The following is a 19,475-nucleotide window of genomic DNA, read 5'->3' on the forward strand; positions in this document are numbered from 1 at the left end:
GTGAAGAATCATTTTAGTTCAAAATTTGTTAAATAATATTGAATTGAAGAAGATCTGAAGAAGATCTACATTTTATACTAAAAAAAATGTATTTTATTTACATTTTTTTTTTCAAATGTAAAAAAAAATGTCGCATTTTATTAAAATAAGTCGATAAAAGTCGTATATTTTTGAAAAAAATCGGAAAAAGTCGTATATAATCCGAGGCCTGTAAGCATATAATTTTCATTATTATCATTTAATATGTAATAATATTCTAATAAATTAAATTATTATTGATAATATTAATCATTAATTTATTAATAACAAATAATTAAATACTCAATTTGGCGCGCTTGCGCGCGTTCAATTCTGCTAGTAATAATAATATAATAATAATAAAAAGGAAAAAAAAATCAAATTTAGCATAATTAAATTTTGCTTGAAACAGTAATATATATTTTTTGTTTTATAAATTATCAAATGTACATAAAATGATAAATGCTTACAAACTTTGTCTTCAAGAACGTTGAACTTCCTTAATTAGAAGACTATTTGCAAACATAATATTTCTTATTTACTTTAAATCACACGCAATGTATGATGAAGTACATAATAATTTGTAAATATATATATATATTTTATATAATTAAAATACGATAATTATATTATCATATTTATATAGTTCGTCAAGAAAAATGTATTTCTATAAAATTTAACTTATATAACTTCAAATTAATATATTTGCGTAAAAAAAAGTGACACTTTTAATTTAGTAAATTTATCAAAAATATAAAAAAGAATTTTTTTTTAAAGTCCTGCTCATTAAATATTTGGTTCTTTTTGTGTCTATCTTCTAAACTATAATTAAAAATAATTTTTTTTTCTACTGCTAAATTGTTTTTTGTTTAAAAAAAAATTTACATATAATTTAATTTACATATTTGAATTCCTAATGAGTGGGTGGTATTATTATTATTATTTTTTTTAAATGAATGAATTGGAATTTATTTATTTTTTTTTTTAAGGAAGAATTAAGCAACAATTTCATCGTCAGTGTCATGTTCTGTTGATGAAACATAAATTGTTGATGATATTCCTGGTGATAAATGTTCATCATTTGTAATTTTTTGATGAGATTCGTTATTTGTTGCTGTTGGTGTTGTTTTTGTTGTTATTGTTACATCAGATTCTGAAAAATATAATAATAGCTGTAAATCTAATGATAGAAAAATTTTTTACTCATTAAAAATTATGAATTGATTGGAGGAAAAATCAATTTTAAATAAATTCAATTAGTTTAATTGAAAAAAAAAAATTTTTCAATTAGTTTAAGACAGTAAAAAATTTTAATTATTGGAATAAGTAAAAAATGAAAATTTTACAAAATAATATAGTAAAGAGTAAAAAATTCGGGACATTTTAAAATTAAAGTTTATAATTTTTAAAAAAATAATAAGTAATTTTCAATTTCAATTTTCAAATTTTCAATATTTTATTAGAAGAAGAAAATTTCTTCCTTTTTTATTAAAATAAAATTTTAACTCTAATTAATTTTAAATTAACATTGAAATTAAATTAATTTTCATTTTTGAAAGGAAAATAATTTTAATGAAATTTTTCTTACCATCTTCAAAATCAATCGAAGAACTGATGGGTGATACTATTTTTTCCGTTGTACTCGAACAATTATCGTCAGAAATTTTTGACGAATTTAATTTTAAATTTTCATTAGAATTTTTCAATTTTTCCGTTAGTGAACAAAATTGATGAATTGATTTTTTCTCCTCCTCGTCATTGTCACTGATTGAATTTTCCGATAATTCCTCAGTTTCCGATGATAAATCCAATAAAATTGACGATGAATTTTCTTCTGATTCAACGATAAATTTCGATGAATTTTTCAATGATTTTTCTTCATTTTTCAATTGAATTATCGATTCATTTAGAGAAAGTTGTTGTTTTAAATTTTCATGTATTTTTTGAATTTTTAAAATTTCATTATTTTCCTCTTGTTGAATTTGTGATTTTTGAAAAGATGAATTGGGAATTTTTGAATTTTTTGATTCAATTTCCAATTCGGGGGGAGAATGATTAATTTTTGAAATTTTTATATTTTCCATTTGTATTTCCAATTTGGGGGGAGAAAGATTTATTTTCGAAATTTCCACCGCACTTTGAATGTCACTATTTTCTTGATTTAGAATTTTTGAATTTTCCAAAATAATTTCATTTTCCAAATGAGTTTTTGTAATTTTAAAATTTTCCTCTTGTTTGGTAGAAAATTGATTTTTCAAAATTTCTTGATTTTCCAAATAAATTTTTTCATTCTCGGGTAAAATTTCAATATTTAATAATTCCACATTTTCCCTCTCATTATTTACATTTTCCAATAAAACTATTTTTTCCCTTTCTTGATTTTCAATGAAAATTTCGGAATTTTCTTCATAAATTTTCAATTTTTCCGAAGAATTTTCCAAATTTTCTTCACTATTTGTTGTTTCATTTTCTTTAGTTTGAAAAATATTCCAAAATTTGGATTTTTCATTATTTTTAATTTGTAAAAATTCCATTAATTCGCCCATTGGATTTTCCAAATTATTATCCAATTGATTTTCAATTGTCAATTTTTGGGAATTTTCATTGATTTCCATTTGATTTGAAAAATTTCTCTCATTTTCAATTGATAAATTTTCCAAATTTTCAACATTCAAATTAATATGAATTTTTTTTGTCATCGAATCGTGAAAATTATTTTCAATTGAAAAATTTGCATTCACTATTTCTTTATCTAAAATTGAATAACAATTATCGATTAAAATTTCTTGATTGTTGGAAATTTTTGCTAAATATTCTTTTTTTATTTCACTTAATTGATTATTATCATATAATGAATTTTCCGAATCTTCAATTGGACAAAATCCCATTGATTGTTTATAATTTTTTATTAAATTTTTCGATGAATAATTATTGTCGTTAGGGAAAAATTGTGAATTTTCTTCTTCTAATTGATTTTCTTTGATTGAATATTCATTATTTTCTTGTGATAATTGTTGAATGAAAATATGATAATTATCCGTGAAATCATTAATTTTTTGTGACGACGTAGTTGATATTGATGTATCAAATACATCGGCATTTGCATTTTGGGAATTTTCATCAAAATTCATAAGTTCAATAATTTTATTTGATGCCTTGTAAGCTTCAATATTTGCCAATTCTTCATTTCTTGTTGTTTCTTCTCTATCGATGAGTGTTAATTGAATATTTTTATTTTCCACATTTTTTGTTTGATTAAATTTACTGTCGTTTAAATTTATTCTCGATTGGACGTTGAGTATAAATTCCAAATTTTCCTTAAATGGATTTTCAATTTCATTATTTTCCTCAGTAATTATTTGTAGTGAATTATCCTCTAATTTTAAATGGAAATTATTTTCTTTTAAATTTTTTTCAATTGATGTCAAATTTTTGGAATTTTGTGAATTTTCGAAATCTATTTTCTCTATATTTTCATAGTGGGGGGAATTTTCTTCTTTTTCTATTTGAAAATGTCTCGTTAAATTTGAATCGCCTAAACTTGGCGTACTTATGGAATCGGAATTGCGAAATTTACGTAAACGAATTTTCATTGGTTGTGAATCGTCAATAAACCAAATATCATGTGAAATTGGTAGAATATCAATTGAAGACGATGAACTTAATTTTCTTCGTAATGTATTTTTATTTTTTGTTAAATTAAATTTATTTGTATCTAAATTTGAATTTGATTTTTTTATTGAGAAATTTAATTTTTTATTAATCAATTTTGTTTTTTTATTACGTGGTGTTAAATTTGATTTTCGTCTTGAATTTATTGATGATTTACTTTCAGTTGTATCGGAATAATCTGATTCTGTTAATTCACGATAACTCGCTTTTGTACGACAAGAACGACGTAATCTTTGACTTGAATTTGAATCAGAATTTGTATTGAATTCAGATAAATTTGATGGCGATCTTTTTAATTTGGTTAATTGTTTTTTTAAAAATTCAATTCTCTTTGTATCCAATCTCTCGAGATTTATGTATAATTGACGTTCACCCAAAATTTCACGATAGGATTTTTTTTTTGGTTTTATTTGAAAATTATCATTATCATTATCATTATTTGATAAACGTTCGACAATTATTGTTAGACGTTTTATATTTGGACTTGAATTTTCTTCAAATTCACTCGATGTTTCTGCATTTGAAGAATTAGTTTCACTTAAATTTGGATTTTCTAAACGTCGAAGAAAATTGTCGCAATTTTTTTTCTTTTTTTTCACAATTTTTATTGTCTTGGGACTTGAATCACTTGTATCGTCACTGAGTCGTGAATATTCTAAACCATTTGGATCAATTTGATTGATAAAATTATAATTTGGTTCATAATTTATTGTTCTTGTTCCATACATATCGTAAACATGTTTATCGGGTGTTAATTGAATTTTTTTATTGGATAATTTTTTATTTTTTTTACGTAAACGTGGTTTTTTCTTTGGTGTTTCTGTGAGTAGATCGTCGAGTGTTATTTGTTTTAGACGAGGTGCAGAAAAACGTGAAGCAAGACTATTTTGTGATGATGTATTGTCACAGCTTCCAGATGCGTCACGTGATTTTTCATCATCGTGAATTAAACAAAGACTACAATCACAACTTCCATCTGATGATATTGATTTATTATTAATTGATTCACAAATTTCATTTTCATTTGTTTCATTTAAATTCCATTTATTTAATGACAATTGTTCCAAGGATAATTGATTTTGTTTTATTTCATCTAAATTCATTGAATTTAATTGATTAAAATTAAATTGATCGAGTGTTAAATGTTCGAGATTTAATTGATTCTCTTGATCGTCATTTGATTGATTATTATTATTATTATTTGATGTTGATGTACTTGAGAAACGCATTCGTTTTGATGAACTTTCTGATTGAAGATCAAATTCTAAAAAATCATTTATTGGAAAATATTGTGAATTATTTGATGATTTTTCTTCATCGTCATCATTGTCGCTGTGATATCTTTTGCGTGATTTTCGCAAATTTCGCGAACCACTGTAATAAAGTTGTGAACCAATTTTAAGAGCAGTTTCTTGAATTTTTTTTTCCTTCATTTTAAGTAGTCGATTATCGTCGTTATCGTCGTCGTCGTCATAAAATTCCTCTTCTTCCAAATCGGAAACAAATGCAAAAAATTTGTCATCATCATTCTCGTCATTTTCGTCTCTATCTTGTGGGACCTTGAAAAAAAAAAAATTAATTTTTTGTTTTATGAGCGAAAAAAATTGTTTCAATTTTTTAATAATTTTTAGAAATATTTAAGATTTGATTAATAAAGAAATTTTTTTTTTTTTTAAAACGAAAATTTCATACCGCATATGGATTAAAAAATGGAAGATTCACACAATCGGGAACTGGTCTTGACCAAGTTTTAGAATGTGTTCGCATATTATAGAAATAATTAACATTTGGATTTCTTTTTGAAACACATTCAATCCAATTGAAATTGTCGTGGATTTCGCCAAATCTAAAAATATTTTTATTAGTAGAAAAAAAGGAATAATAATTACAGTAATTTTAATTGGAAATTTTTTTAAATTACTGAAAATTGAATTAAAAATTTATTTTAAATTAATTAATTTTCAAAAAATATTTATACAAATAAAAAAAAAAATAGAAATTTTTGTATTAAAAAAAAAACATAAAGAAATTTTTGTATTAATAAATAAATATTAATATTAAAAAAAAATATTAATAAAATTTAAATAATTAATTAAATAAAGAAAATTCAAATTACTGTAAAATTAAATGAATAAATTTATTTTAAAAAAAATTAATAAAACAATGAGAAATTAAATGAAAATTATATTAATCGTTTATTTTAATTTAAAAATAAATAAAAAAAAAATACTATACAAAAAATTAAGATTTTATTTCCTTTTTGGAATTAAAATGCCAATAATAATAATAATAATAATAATTGACATTGAAAATGTTTAATAATGTTTTGATTAGAAAGAAACAAAGAATATTTGATGTTTTCATTAGAAAAAACAAAGAAAATTTGATTAGAAAAAAAAAGAAAACAAATTTCAATGTTTTCCCTATTTTGAAAAGTGAAAAACATTTACGAGAATTGAAATTAATTTTATAAATTCTAAATAAAAATTCCTGAAAAAAAGAATCCATTAATGACAAAAAATATTGTATAATAAATTTCTAAACTCGAAAAATAGAAAATTTTTAATTGACAATTTTCTAGGTTAACTTTTGCGGAATTATTTTCTCTCGCGTTTTAATATATTTATTGTAAACGAAAACGAATTTTAAAAACTAAAATTCGGTTAATAGATAATTAATTTATAGAAACATATACGCGGAAAAAATATACGAATATAATCTCAATTGTATCAAAATGCAAAAAAAAAAAAATAAATAAACATAACCTTTAAACGCTAATTACACATCTTTTTATGAATTAAAAAAGTATTTTTACATAATATTTTTTTAATAAATCAATTATAAAAAAAAATTAATAAATGAAAATATAAACTGTTACGAATTTAATAAAAAAATACTTACGATTTTGGCTGGCATGGTCTATCGGAATTTCGAGGATTAACATTTACAATCGAGTTCATCTTTTCTTTCTTTTTATTTTGTGACAACTACGTTGTTTTATAAAAGTATTTATTCAAAACAATGTAAAATTTTTCTTTTTTAAAGAATTCATTGACAAAATTATCAAATAAAATATCAATGTGAATAAATACATAAGAAGAACATATTAGAGAGAAAGAATTCAGTGCGGTTATAGAATCAAAGTTATACTAAAACTAGAGCAGACGACGAAAATCACACATCGCATATTTATATATTATATATGTATATATATATATATATATATATATATATATTATGTTGATTTCAAAGTGGTAAATGTAATTTGAAATTTTAGAGATTAAAATCTCGAGGACACAAAAATGTAAACACACAACTTTGTGATATGGTTTCCCATTACAGAGCGCACAGCAGGGTCGAGTCATTAATTAAAAAGGCCCTTTTAATTTTTTTTTTTTTTTTTTTTTTTTTTGATTTTAAAATTAACTAACAACACTTTTTTCTATATTTATTTTAAAAAAGAAGAATTTTATATAAATAATATTGCTTTCGATTTGCAGTTAAAAAATGTCGTTGATTTTTTGACATAATTTTGAAAAATTGTATTTGCCCCTTTGCAATGGCAATATCTGTACACGGCTGCTAAACTGGTCACAATATTAATTTAAAGTTAGGGAAATCCCCTAAAATTTTGAATTGTTTAAATATTTTTTTTTACTGATCACGTGATTAATGTTATAAATGATAATAAAATAAAAATAGTAGAAAATAATAATAATAATAATAATAATAATAATAACAATAATAATAAATATTAAATAATAATAAATATATTAAATGATTAAAAAATATTTTTATTGAAAGTATGTATAGACAAATTTACTTCTAATATTTTTTTTTTTTTTTTACATATTTTAGGTTATGTTACCTAAATTTTTTCGATTTTTTCCTACGGCTAATTGTAATTGTAATAAAATAATTATTTTTATTGTAATTCTTAATAGTTTAAAATATTAGAAATTAAATTGTTTACACATTAACAATTATAAAATATAAATTACTTTTAATTTAATATTATATATTATACAAAATATTGTATTTAATATTTTAAAAATTATTTAATAAATATAAAAGTTTGCAATTTTTTTTTTTATTAAAATTTTTGATTTAAATTAAAAACTAATTAATAAATTAATGAATTTAAATATTAAATTAATAAATAAATGAAATATTAAAATTTTTAAATTTTTATTTATATTTAAAATTTAATAAATTAAATATTAAATATTAAAATTAATAAATTAAATTAATAATTAACTAACTACTTTTTTTTTTAAATCAATATGAATAAAAAATTTAATTAAAATATATAAAGTAAAAAAATTGAAAATAATTTAACATAAAAATTGAAATACAATAAAAAATCTAAAAATTAATTTTAATTATTCATAAAATTAAAAATATAATTAATTAAAAATTAAAAAAAAAATTAAAAACAGTAAAAAAAATGGATTTTAATTAAATAAAAAAATAAATATAGATCTTGTGAGGAAAATTTGCATAACGGTGAAAAATGTTATTAAATTTTTCACCGAATTGAAAATGACTTATTATTATATAAAAATTATAATTAGAATAATTCTGAGAATTTCAATTGAAAATTTCACATTGGATAATAATTTCTTTAGACTCATGTGCCGAGTGTAACATTGTGTTTTATAATATATATATATATATAGATATATATATATATAAAGTTCATGGAAACGTGAGAATCTGAGAAATAAATTAAAATATTCACTATATATCTAAATTATAAAAAGAAAAAAAAAGAGTAGGAAAAGGGCAGATAAAATTCAACGCAGTTGGGTATTATCATGATATGAGGATATTCGTTAACGGTAAGTAAAAACTTGGGGCGTAATCGTTTCTAAATTAGCATATTTCGTTAATTTGCTTTGTAAATTAGGATGACTCTAAATGCACTCAGCGCGGAAGTCATGGCAAGTTCGTCGTGCGTAGAATATTTCCGCTCCCTCTGCAATTGGGAACAGATTCCAATCGTTTTGAGTTTGCAAAAAAAAAAATTTTTTCTTATTTTTGAAAATTTTTTTTTTTTAAATTCTAATTAAAATAATTAATATTCAATTATTTTAATTAGAATAAAAATTAATATATATATTTTTTTTTTAATAATAATTTATCATTAATTATTTACTTTTAAAAAAAAATTTGGTACGTGAGTCTCACACATCCCCAAATAAGCACTTTTCTGTTTTAAAAAAAGGGAATTTATTATAAATTATATTTTTAGTAGAATTTAATATTTTGTTATGTATATATTTTTATTAAAAATTTTTTTATATAGTATACGATAAATATAAAAACAAAAAAGTTACGGGGTTTTAATTCTCAGTAATAAATTTGATATAAAAAAAATTGTTTTTTAAAAATAGAAAAAAGATAATAAAAAAAATGGTGACGAATGAATAATGCAAATGAAAAAAAAGACAATTCAAAAAATTGTGGTTTAAATCATAAAAAATAATTATGAACTCATAAAATTGGGCCTTAAAATCGTGAAGCTCCTGTAACGTTACTGCGTCCATTATTTCTCAACTTTGGTCATAAAAGTGAAACCTTGCGTCATAAATGATTTATTATAATGCTCTTCTTTTTTTTTTTTTATTTATATTACTTAATAACTCAATAATTTGATTGTTATTAAAAAAATAGTCTCTGTCATTGAATCGTTAAATATTTTTTATATATAAAAAAGGAATATTTATGTTTTTATTGACAATTTATATATTACAAAAAAAAAATAATAATAATAGTAATCCTTTTTTTACAATGAAATTTTTTTGTCTATTAAATTATTTTACAACTACATTGAAAAAATGATATTAAAAATGTTTTTTTAAGAGATAAATTTTTAAAATAAGAATAGTTCTTAATAATTTATTTTATTTATTTTTATATTTATTTATTAAATCTATTAAGAGTAATAATTAAAAATTATTTTTTTTTAAATAATTTATTTCTTCAGTGAAAATATATTGTTTTTTATTTAAAAAAATATATTCTAACTAAAGGATTAAATTGTTAAAATATAGAATAATTTTTAATTCACTTCCAATAGATTTAAAATAAATATATTAATTAAAGAAAATAATCAAATATAGTTACTAAATTGAAATTTTAATAAAAAAATTCAAAATTTTAATTAAAAATCATAAAAGAAAAAAAATAATTCAAGACAATATCTAAATAAATATTATAAAATTAAGAAATAAAATTAATTATCATGCGCTCATCATTATGTTAAAGAAGACAAGAATAATTTGTCTAATCGAGACTCGTATCAGAATAAATCTTCTCCCTATACATACTTGCTTTTAAAAAGAAATAAATTATTCAAAAAAAAAAGAAAAAAAAAATTAGTTGAAAAAAATGTCCCTTTTGTAAAATATATTCACGTCTCTATTTTCCAAGTTAGTATGTATTCATTATATTCCCTTCTTCACTTCATAATGAGATCTCTTTTCAAGTCATTTTTACTTGTAAATATCCCACAATAAAAAGCGGAAAAAATTCTTCCTTTTTATTTTCTTCTTTTCTCGGCGACCAAAAATTAAGAGAAAAAAGAAAGAAAAAATCACCTTCACTCCTGCACTTTATAAACACAAAAGAAATTTTTATCCTAAAAGGTCACACTTTGCTAAAAATGCTTTTTTTTTGCTAAAATTAGTCGTCATTATCGACATATAGAAAAAAAAAAGAAAAATTTTTTTTTTTTTTTTTGGAAAATCTTTGCTGGAAAAATTGTAAATTTAAAATGTCAAAAATTTTGCTCTAGTATTATTTAACTTTTGACTTTTCCTCTAAGATATAACAATATAAATGTCGTTTCGAAAAGTCGACGTCGTACCCCAAACAATGGGGGGTCCTTTTCATTGCTCTAAATAGACGCAAAAACTAGATTATCTTGAAACGATAATTTAGACGAACAGGTCTGATCGTAAAAATCAGGTATATAACAATAATAGTATGTAGTGAGTCCTGTATAGGTGGTCGCACGATTCTTGGAGTTTAAGAGAGAAAATCGAAAAATATTTAGCCGTCAATTTTTTTCTTTTTGTTTATTAAAAAAATTTTTTTCTATATTTTTCTTTTTTTTGATTAAATTTTTTTTTAATTAAAACAATATTTCTATACATTACTGACAAAATTTCCATAAATTACAGCAAATACTGTAAATTACCACCTAAATTTCCGAAAATTACAACAATTTCCATAAATTACCAAGAAAATTTCTATAATTTACAGCAAATACTGTAAATTACCACCTAACTTTCCGAAAATTACAACAATTTTAATAAATTACCAAGAAAATTTCTATAATTTACAGCAAATACTGTAAATTACCACCTAAATTTCCGAAAATTACATCGAGATCTAGAAATTACCATTTATATAAATTACCACTTACAAATTTCTATAAATTACATTATTTTATGTTTTTCATTCAAAATTCTTTAAATTATTAAATTATGTGTAAATTATCACAAAAATTCCTACAATTTTTGTAAATTACTACGAAAATTTCCAAAAATTACCAAATTTTCCATAAATTTTCACAAATTTTATACTGTTTTTTTTATAAAATAGGTACATCGATTCTTATGTAATAAATTTTTTTAAATTATCGTAATTTTTTTTTTTTGTAAATTACAAGATAAATTTCCAAAAAATTAGGAATTATTATTAAAATATAATTATTTATTTTTAATTTATATAGATTTTAATTTCGTAATGTATTTTAAATGTGCCTTATCGTTCTTGGAATTATCTTTATACCTGAGCATTCCCAGTTTTATGTTATAGATTGAAGTACAAAGGGCAACCTTCAATCGTAGGTCATAATAAATAATTGCGGTGATATTGAAAATCTCAAAAATACCATAATTAATTCAGTTGCAATTCGTGTTTTGACCTGTCTAGACGCGATAGAAAACGTAATTTTTATAATTTTTCTTTTTTGTTTTTTAAATTGTATCTTCATATATTTGAACAGTGAAAAGTTACGTTAAATTCTTCTTTTTTGTTGTTGTCATTTTAGTAAATATTTTTTTTTATTTCCGGGAGTGTTCGAAATTTTTTAAAATCTCGATCGTTTAAAGTTTTAGGCAAGTTTTTTTTTTTTATAACGCGGTTTTTCGGGAGTGTTCGAAAATTTTTTTTAAATCGCGTGTGTTTCTAATTGCTGCTATTATTGATACAGTCGAAGGTTAGTGGTAGATTTTTTTTTTTTTAATAAATAATAATATTGATTCACAATATTTCAATCTTTGAAAAAAAAGTTAAGAAATTAAATTTATAAAATTGGCGGGTAAAATTTCTGTCGATTTTAATTGGTCGATATTGTCACGTGACTGCGAAAATGTCCGCCATCAATAAGAACAGCTGATCTTCGTATTTCAATATTTTTAAGTAATTATTTGTCTATATTGAAAAAAGTAATAATATTACAGTAATTTTCTATTTAAAAAAATTATTATTTCAATAATCCTACATTAGAATAATAATTTTCCCTGATAATTCCCCCCCCCCTCCTCCCGATTTTAATCGTTTCTACGATTTTTGAACAACGTTAAACGAAAACCAATACTTTTTTTAGCAATTACTTTTTTAAAAAAAATTGCCCATAATTTTTCTACTATTTTTCAAATATTTTAAAAAAATAGAAGAAACAAATTTCAAAAAAAAGCCGAATTAAAAAAGTCAACAATAAATTTGACATGGAATCGCCCAATACACAAAACTATTTAAAATTTGTTCGGCATGGAAGAAGAGAAGCGGAAGAATAGAAAACCACATTCAATAATCCCATTACATCCTTCATTGCATCATGTTGCGTCACGTGACCTCAAAATTTTCAATTCATGTAGCATGTTTTTTTTCACACATTTATAAACTATACGTGCTCACTCACACTCACACACACAAATATTTCTAGCATAGAGGGATGAGAGTGATAGGAGGTGGTAAGGAAAGAAAAGTGGGGGAGGGGGCGTGAGGGAAGAGTGCAAGAGAATGGAAAAAGAACGAAGATAAAAAAAAAATTGAAAAAAAAGAAATAAAAAAAAAACAAGTAAAACGTTGAAGGAGGAGACGAGAAAACGAAGAAGAAAGAAAGAAAGAAGAGGAGGAAGAGGAGAGGGAGGGGGGTGGTGAAGAGGAAACCCAAGAAGGACCAAGAAGTGGTGGATTGGACCGTTAGTTGGCCCAAGCATCGCGGGAGCGTTGTCCGGGCATTGCGACTATTACCCCCTCCCCTCTCCTTCCCTCATCACCACTACCACCACCACCACTTCTTCTTCTTCTTCTTTCCGGGCCCCCGGCTTGTGGGACCCATCCGCGAATATACTCTTACCCCCACCAATTTTCTTGGACTCTTAACCGCATCAGTCCCCGTCGCAACGAAGTAAAATAAAATAAAAAAAAAGAAAAGAAAAAAAAAAAACAAGTAAGAAATATATATGAACACAACCACAGGAATGTAAGAACGTTGTCTATATATGTCACGCTTGAATTCGGGCACTGGTCAAAAGGGACTTAATAGGGATGGGAGGGGGAAGGAGTGGGCCCTTTCGAGTATACATGAAATTGGAACCTTTCCGATATATGAGAAGACAGAGAGAGAGAGAGGAAAAAAACTTTTGCTTTTGATGAAACATATTCGGCTTTTTTCCAAGTTTCCGGAATTTAGGGGACCGTTTGGGCCTTAAAATATTTTTTCGAGATTTTTAGTTTTGATTTCAGTTGGCAATAAAAATCTATAATGATTTTTTTTTTTTTGAGGACTTAGAACCAGTTTCTTTCGAATTTTATAAAAGCCTGGATTTTTTTTGGGTCTGAAACTCTATTTGGGCCTTGGATAAAAAATGGAATATATTTTAATATTCGAGGGACAAAAATATTTTATTTGTCACATAATAAAAAATTTTTTTTCAGTTTATTTATTATTATCATATTACAAATTGGTTTTTCAAAAATACTCGGGCAGTAAGGCCCATTTTTTTGGATTCAAGGCCCAAAATACATTACATGTTACATTTTAACGTTCTTGTAAATACATATTACTCTATTTGAATCTAAATGTGTAAAAAAAAAAATTTAATGCCCAAAGTTACCATTAAGGCACAAAAATATTTTTTTTTATATTTTTTGGCCTTATGTCCCAAAATTCGTAGTTTTTGGGTCTTAGGGACCAGTCTTATGGCTATTTTATTAGTAGGACCCGAAAAAGGTTATTATATAATTGGGCCTGAAGACCTAAAATTAAATTTTGAATTTTTTAAGTCTGTCGAAAAAATTTTAAATAATTATAAAAAGAACAAAACTTTATTTACTTTTCAACAGCACAATTTGTGTGCCAAGCCCCAAAATTCATTCTTTGGGTCTTAAGGCCCAAAATATATATTATTTTCTATATATATTATTCTAGTATTAAATTATCGAAGAGTACTACACTATTTGATCATTGAGGCGGCAAAAAGAAGATTTATTTTATATAATTGAGGCCCTCAGACCTAAAATTAAAATTTTCAATTTCAAATCGTATTAAATGGAAAAATCAAAGAATTATGGAAAAGTACACAAACTTTATTTATTATTCAACAACACAATTTGAATATTAAGTCCCAAAATTCATTCTTTTTTGGGTCTTAGGGCCTAACCCCCAAAAAATATATCATTATTCTTATATAGTATTAAAATATCAAAAATACTACAACACTATTTGATTATTGAGGTGAAAAACAAAGATTTATTTTATTATAATTGGGCCCTAGGACCCAAAATGAAATTATTTTTTTTTTAATTTCAAAGTTAATTGTACCTATAATTTATAATTTAGTACCTATATATGTATATCTTTATAGTAATTTATAGTATTTATAGTAGTTTTTAGTATTTATAGTAATTTAACAATGTTTCTTTATTACAGGAACAGGAAGTTCAGTAACGAGATGTAAGGAAATAATCTTGAAGGTAAAAGGAATATTGTCTTCCCCCCCCCCCTTGTTTTTTTAAAGAGTAAGTAATTTTAACAAATTTTCCCTAAAACCGTTATACAATATATATTTTTCCTATTTTATACTATACTATATATATAATACAATTTGTATGTAATCTTTTGTTATATTTATGAATACAACCTGGGAGTTGTTGCGTCATATATTTATAACCCCCGGAGAGAAAAGAAGGGGGGAGGGGGAGGTATAATAAATATAAAATCGAGCAAATATAGTATATATATATATATATATTTTAAAAGGAAAAAATATTTAGGGCCTTCAGTGACAATATTTTTGCTTACAAAAGAAGAGGCAACCTATAGGAACCAATAAAATACAATTTGTTCAGAGAACAACTCGTTTTTAAAGGATACTACTGGTGAAATTTCTTCTTGTGGTTTTTCTACGGTCAGTCAATGTTTCGTTTTATCATTATTTATTGCCTCCCCCCACACCTACTATATAGATATATATATAAATCGTTTTTATGGTTTTCAAGGGGTGCGGCGTGGGGAATATAAGGCCCCATTTTTCCTCGAATGGGACCCAATTTAAAATTTTCTTATACCCTTGGGACTTTTGTCCTTCTTTTTATACTATATATACGTATATATATGACAGGTATAGAGAGAGAGAAAGAGAGAGAAAGACGTATACAGTGACTTGTGCCACTTCCCACAGAAAATTTTTGGTTAAAGTAAATTTTACATTGAAGCCCTTTTAAAAATTATTTTCAAGGCAAATTTATTTCTATATAATACAGGTTTTACAAGTTTTATACGCAGATATATATATATAAATTTTGTAGCGTTATTCAGTCGGTCGTAAAATATGGGCGAATAAAAAAAGAAAAAAAAAAAAGAGTTACACACAAATACATAAAAAAAATTTTCTGGCACAGAAAATTTTGTCTGTGTATATAATATCAAGACTGTATTTGTAAAATAGTGCACTAGACTTATTGGTTGTTTCCATATATAGAAGGTATATTTTCATGGTATAAAGGATTCGTGAAGTTAGCAATAATTTTGCGTTACGTAGAAAATATTTTTTTTTATATTATATTATATATATATAGTTTGTTGGCGGAATTGTTGAGGCATTGAGAAAGATGAAACGATGCGGAAGAAAAGAGAAGTGTATTGTTGCGATTTATTTTTTTCTTCTTTTTGCAATTTTTGATTCGATACAGTTAATGCGGAGAATATATAGAATTTTAGAAGAGAAAAAAAAAATCTGTAGACAAATTTTTGTTTTTTCTTTACAAAGAGAAAATTAAAAAAAAATTGAATGTATAGCACAATTTTTTTTTTAATTACCAACAAAAATTCCATAAAATTCCGTTTTTTCTGTAAATTACTATATAATTTTCCACAAATTGCAATAATTTTTTTGTAAATTACGACCTAAATTTCCATAAATTACCCCTTCTTCTGTAAGTTATCACCAAAATTTCCATAAATTACACAAAAATTTCCATAACTTACCACAATTTTTGTAAATTTCCAAAAAATTACTACAAAATTCTGTAAATTACCAAAAAAAAATTCCATAACTTACCATAATTTTGGTAAATTTCCATAAATTACTGCAATTTACGTAAATTACCAGAAAATTTTTCATAAATTACATTATTTTTTGTAAATAAATGTATCAATCTTTCCAAAACTTACTGACTTTTCTATAAATTTCCATAAATTACCGAAAATTAAATTAAATTAAATAAAAAAATAATTAAAATTAAATTTAATTTGTTTTTTAAGTTAATACATAAATTTTTATGACTTACGAAAAATCCTATAAATTAATAAAAAAAAATTACAATTACAATAATTTCTATAATTTACCACAAAAATTTCCAAAAATTGCAACAATTTTTGTTAATTGTCAGAATTTTTTTTAAAAATTACCGCTAATTTATGTAAAAACTTTTATTTACCAGAATTTCTATAAATTACATTATTTTCTGTAAATTACCACCTAAATTTCCACAAGTAGCATTAATTTCCTTAAATTTGTACAACATTTATTTATTTATTTACATGTAAACGGCCATTTTTTATAAATTACCATTTTCTTTTTGGAAAAAAAGAAATTTTTGTGGTAATTTATGGAAATTTACGTGGTAATTTATAAAAAAGGTTGTAACTTGCATAAATTAAATAGTATTTACATAAATTGAGATATAATTTATGGAAATTTAAGTGTCAATTCACAGAAATTTTTGTAATTTGTCGTAATATACGGAAAATACTGCAATTTATGAAAATTTATGTGGTAATTTATAAAAATTATTGTAACTTGCGGAAATTAAATGATACTTTACTGAAAAAGATGTAATTTATGAGAATTAAAATGGTAATTTACAAAATTTTAGTAAGTTATGGTAATTTATTTTTCCTAAAAAAAAAAAATTTTCGAATTCTGGAAATTTAAAACGTAATTTACATAAATTGAGATTATTTATGGAAATTAATGTGCGGTAATTTATACAGAAATTGTAATTTTTTGAAATTATTTTTGTAAATTTACGGAAAATACTGCAATTTATGGAAATTTTAATGGTCATTTAATTAAATTGTTGTAACTTTTGGAAATTTACATAAATTGAGGTAAATTTTGAAATTTATTGTGATAGTTTACGGAAATGGTTTTTATTTTTCGGAAATAAATTTCGGAAATATATCTAAAAGTTTTTGCACTAAAATCTATAAATATTGGTTATATTTTACTATATTTTTAATTACTAAATTTTCCGAAAAACGTACCCTACGTAATTAAATTCGTCTTAAATATTAATTTAAAAAAAATGCTAAAAATTTGATGTAACAAAATAGCATCTTCACTGGAAATTAAAAGGCATTAAAATAAGCTATGCATCGCTTATTATTTTAATCCAATTTTGCTTATTTTAATCCATTTTGGTATTAAAATAAGCAAAATTGGATTAAAGTAAGAAGCGTTGCAGCTTATTTTAATGCCTTTTAATTTTCTGTGTTCATCTTAATTTAAAAAAAAATTCCCCTATATACAGTAAAATGAAATGATTTCATTCTCCGCGGCTATTAAATTCATTTTTTTTGTAAGCTTATAAAAAAGTGAAACAATACTATATATATATAATGAATGAAATTTTTTGCGAGTGAATCAAATGAGAAAGTTGGGTAAAATTCAACCTCATGCCGAATGAAGATTATCAATTGGAACTGAAAGAGGTCTTTCTCTCTTTTTTGTAATATATATATTTGGGGTCCCCCCCCCTCGTTTGTTGTTGTTATTGTTATATACCTATATATTTCGTTGAGAAGATAACAGTTCACGGCCTGTACCGTTTGCGCTATAACGTTATCCCTCTGTATATTTCTTGGTCGTTCGGACATTCGCATAACTATAAGAAAGTGAGTCGATAAATACGGAAAGTAAAACGGTGAACGTTGTATATACATATAAGATTCACCTTCGATATACAAAGGGATCTTGACAAAAGGATCCACCAAAACACTTTCCCTTTCGCCGAATATATATATAATACATACACTCTTTACATATATGATATAATTATATTATATATATAAGCACTCTCTTCCGCCAATTAAATTCTCCCTCAATTTTTGACATTAATTCCTTTCCCCTCTATATAAAAATTTAATTTTTTTTAATTACTTGCATATAATGTTTGAAATTCTTTTTGTCACTTAAAATACTGAAATACAAATATCAGCTGTTCTTATCGACGGCGGACATTTTTTTTCCAGTCACGTGACACTATCGACTAATTCTAACGTTGTTTCAACAATTGGAATATATTTTGAATCAATATGCAAAATTATTTTTTATTTATAATATTAATTATAAAAATAAATAATATTAGAATTAATATTATAAATAGAAAATAAAAAATAATTTTACCTATTGACTTAAAATATCTATTTCAATTGTTGGTGAAATTTAAAATATGGCGGGAAAAATTTCGATCGATTGTAATTGGACGATACTGTCACGTGACTGAGAAAATGTCCGCCATCGATAAGAACAGCTGATTTTCGTATTTCAGTATTTTAAATGACAAAAAGGAATTAAAAACATTATAGGATTTTATTAAAAATTGAAAATTTTATCTAATTCGCTGCCTTCAAATTTCTTTTAACAAAATTTTTATTTATACGCTCCATAAAATTTTGTTTAGGCTAAATATTTTTTTTTTATTTAAATCAAATTAGAAGACAAATATATGTCTTCTAATAAATTTTTTATTTCTTTCAAATAAACGCCATTAAAATAGCGTGTTTTTTCTTTTTTTAAAATTTTAGATTCATAAAATAAGCAGAAAAAAAATCTTAGTGCGGTAACTAATTGGATATTCATAGAGCGTATATACATTTGTATATAATATATATATATATATATATATATATATATATATATATATATAGAAAATAGTTTGCTGGATAGAATTGAAAACTTTATATTATATAAAATAAAGTAGCGAAGGTCAAAAAATGAAGGAAGTGGTGTGGGTGTAGGTCGAAATTGAGGAAGAGTCTGGAGGTCAAGGGGAGATGCCAGGGAAGAAAGAAAGTATATAGAGGATCGCACGATTTTCACTCTCCGTGTTTTCGATTATGTAAGCGTCTGCGAACGTTAGCTTGTCTTACGGTTAAATAAAACAGTTACGTTTGCCTACTTATAACGTCTTTTGCGGTACGAGCGAACCAACGTTGGACAGAGCGCCTCTATTACCGTTTCTAAAGGATCAGGTCGTCC

At 23.8% G+C, this 19,475-nt stretch overlaps 2 protein-coding genes across 2 annotated transcripts in view; one reads left to right on the plus strand and one right to left on the minus strand.

Annotated features, from left to right (window-relative positions):
• Positions 1-19,475, plus strand: part of LOC127289237 (cytochrome P450 4g15) — a 267,349-nt gene that overhangs the window by 25,156 nt on the left and 222,718 nt on the right. The gene's annotated exons all lie outside the window — the stretch shown is intronic.
• Positions 411-6,875, minus strand: LOC127289234 (putative uncharacterized protein DDB_G0287457). The gene is made up of 4 exons (XM_051317042.1): positions 6,592-6,875; positions 5,383-5,536; positions 1,607-5,249; positions 411-1,171 (listed from the first exon to the last, which is right to left on the minus strand). Exons 1-4 carry the CDS (start codon positions 6,648-6,650, stop codon positions 1,014-1,016), a joined length of 4,014 nt encoding a protein of 1,337 aa, XP_051172999.1. The 5' UTR covers positions 6,651-6,875; the 3' UTR covers positions 411-1,013.

The sequence above is a fragment of the Leptopilina boulardi genome, unplaced genomic scaffold (genome assembly GCF_019393585.1).
Source record: "Leptopilina boulardi isolate dan_hultmark-lab unplaced genomic scaffold, ZJU_Lbou_2.1 LbouV2_40, whole genome shotgun sequence".
Taxonomy (NCBI): domain Eukaryota; kingdom Metazoa; phylum Arthropoda; class Insecta; order Hymenoptera; family Figitidae; genus Leptopilina; species Leptopilina boulardi.

Bases quoted from the DNA above. Each gene is read 5' to 3' on its own strand.
- LOC127289234 (XM_051317042.1), bottom strand. From the start codon at position 6,650: ATGAACTCGATTGTAAATGTTAATCCTCGAAATTCCGATAGACCATGC. The intron at 5,537-6,591 runs GTAAGTATTTTT...AAATATTTTTAG, and splicing joins AGACCATGCCAGCCAAAATC to ATTTGGCGAAATCCACGACA. The intron at 5,250-5,382 runs GTATGAAATTTT...TTTTTTTTCAAG, and splicing joins CATTTTTTAATCCATATGCG to GTCCCACAAGATAGAGACGA.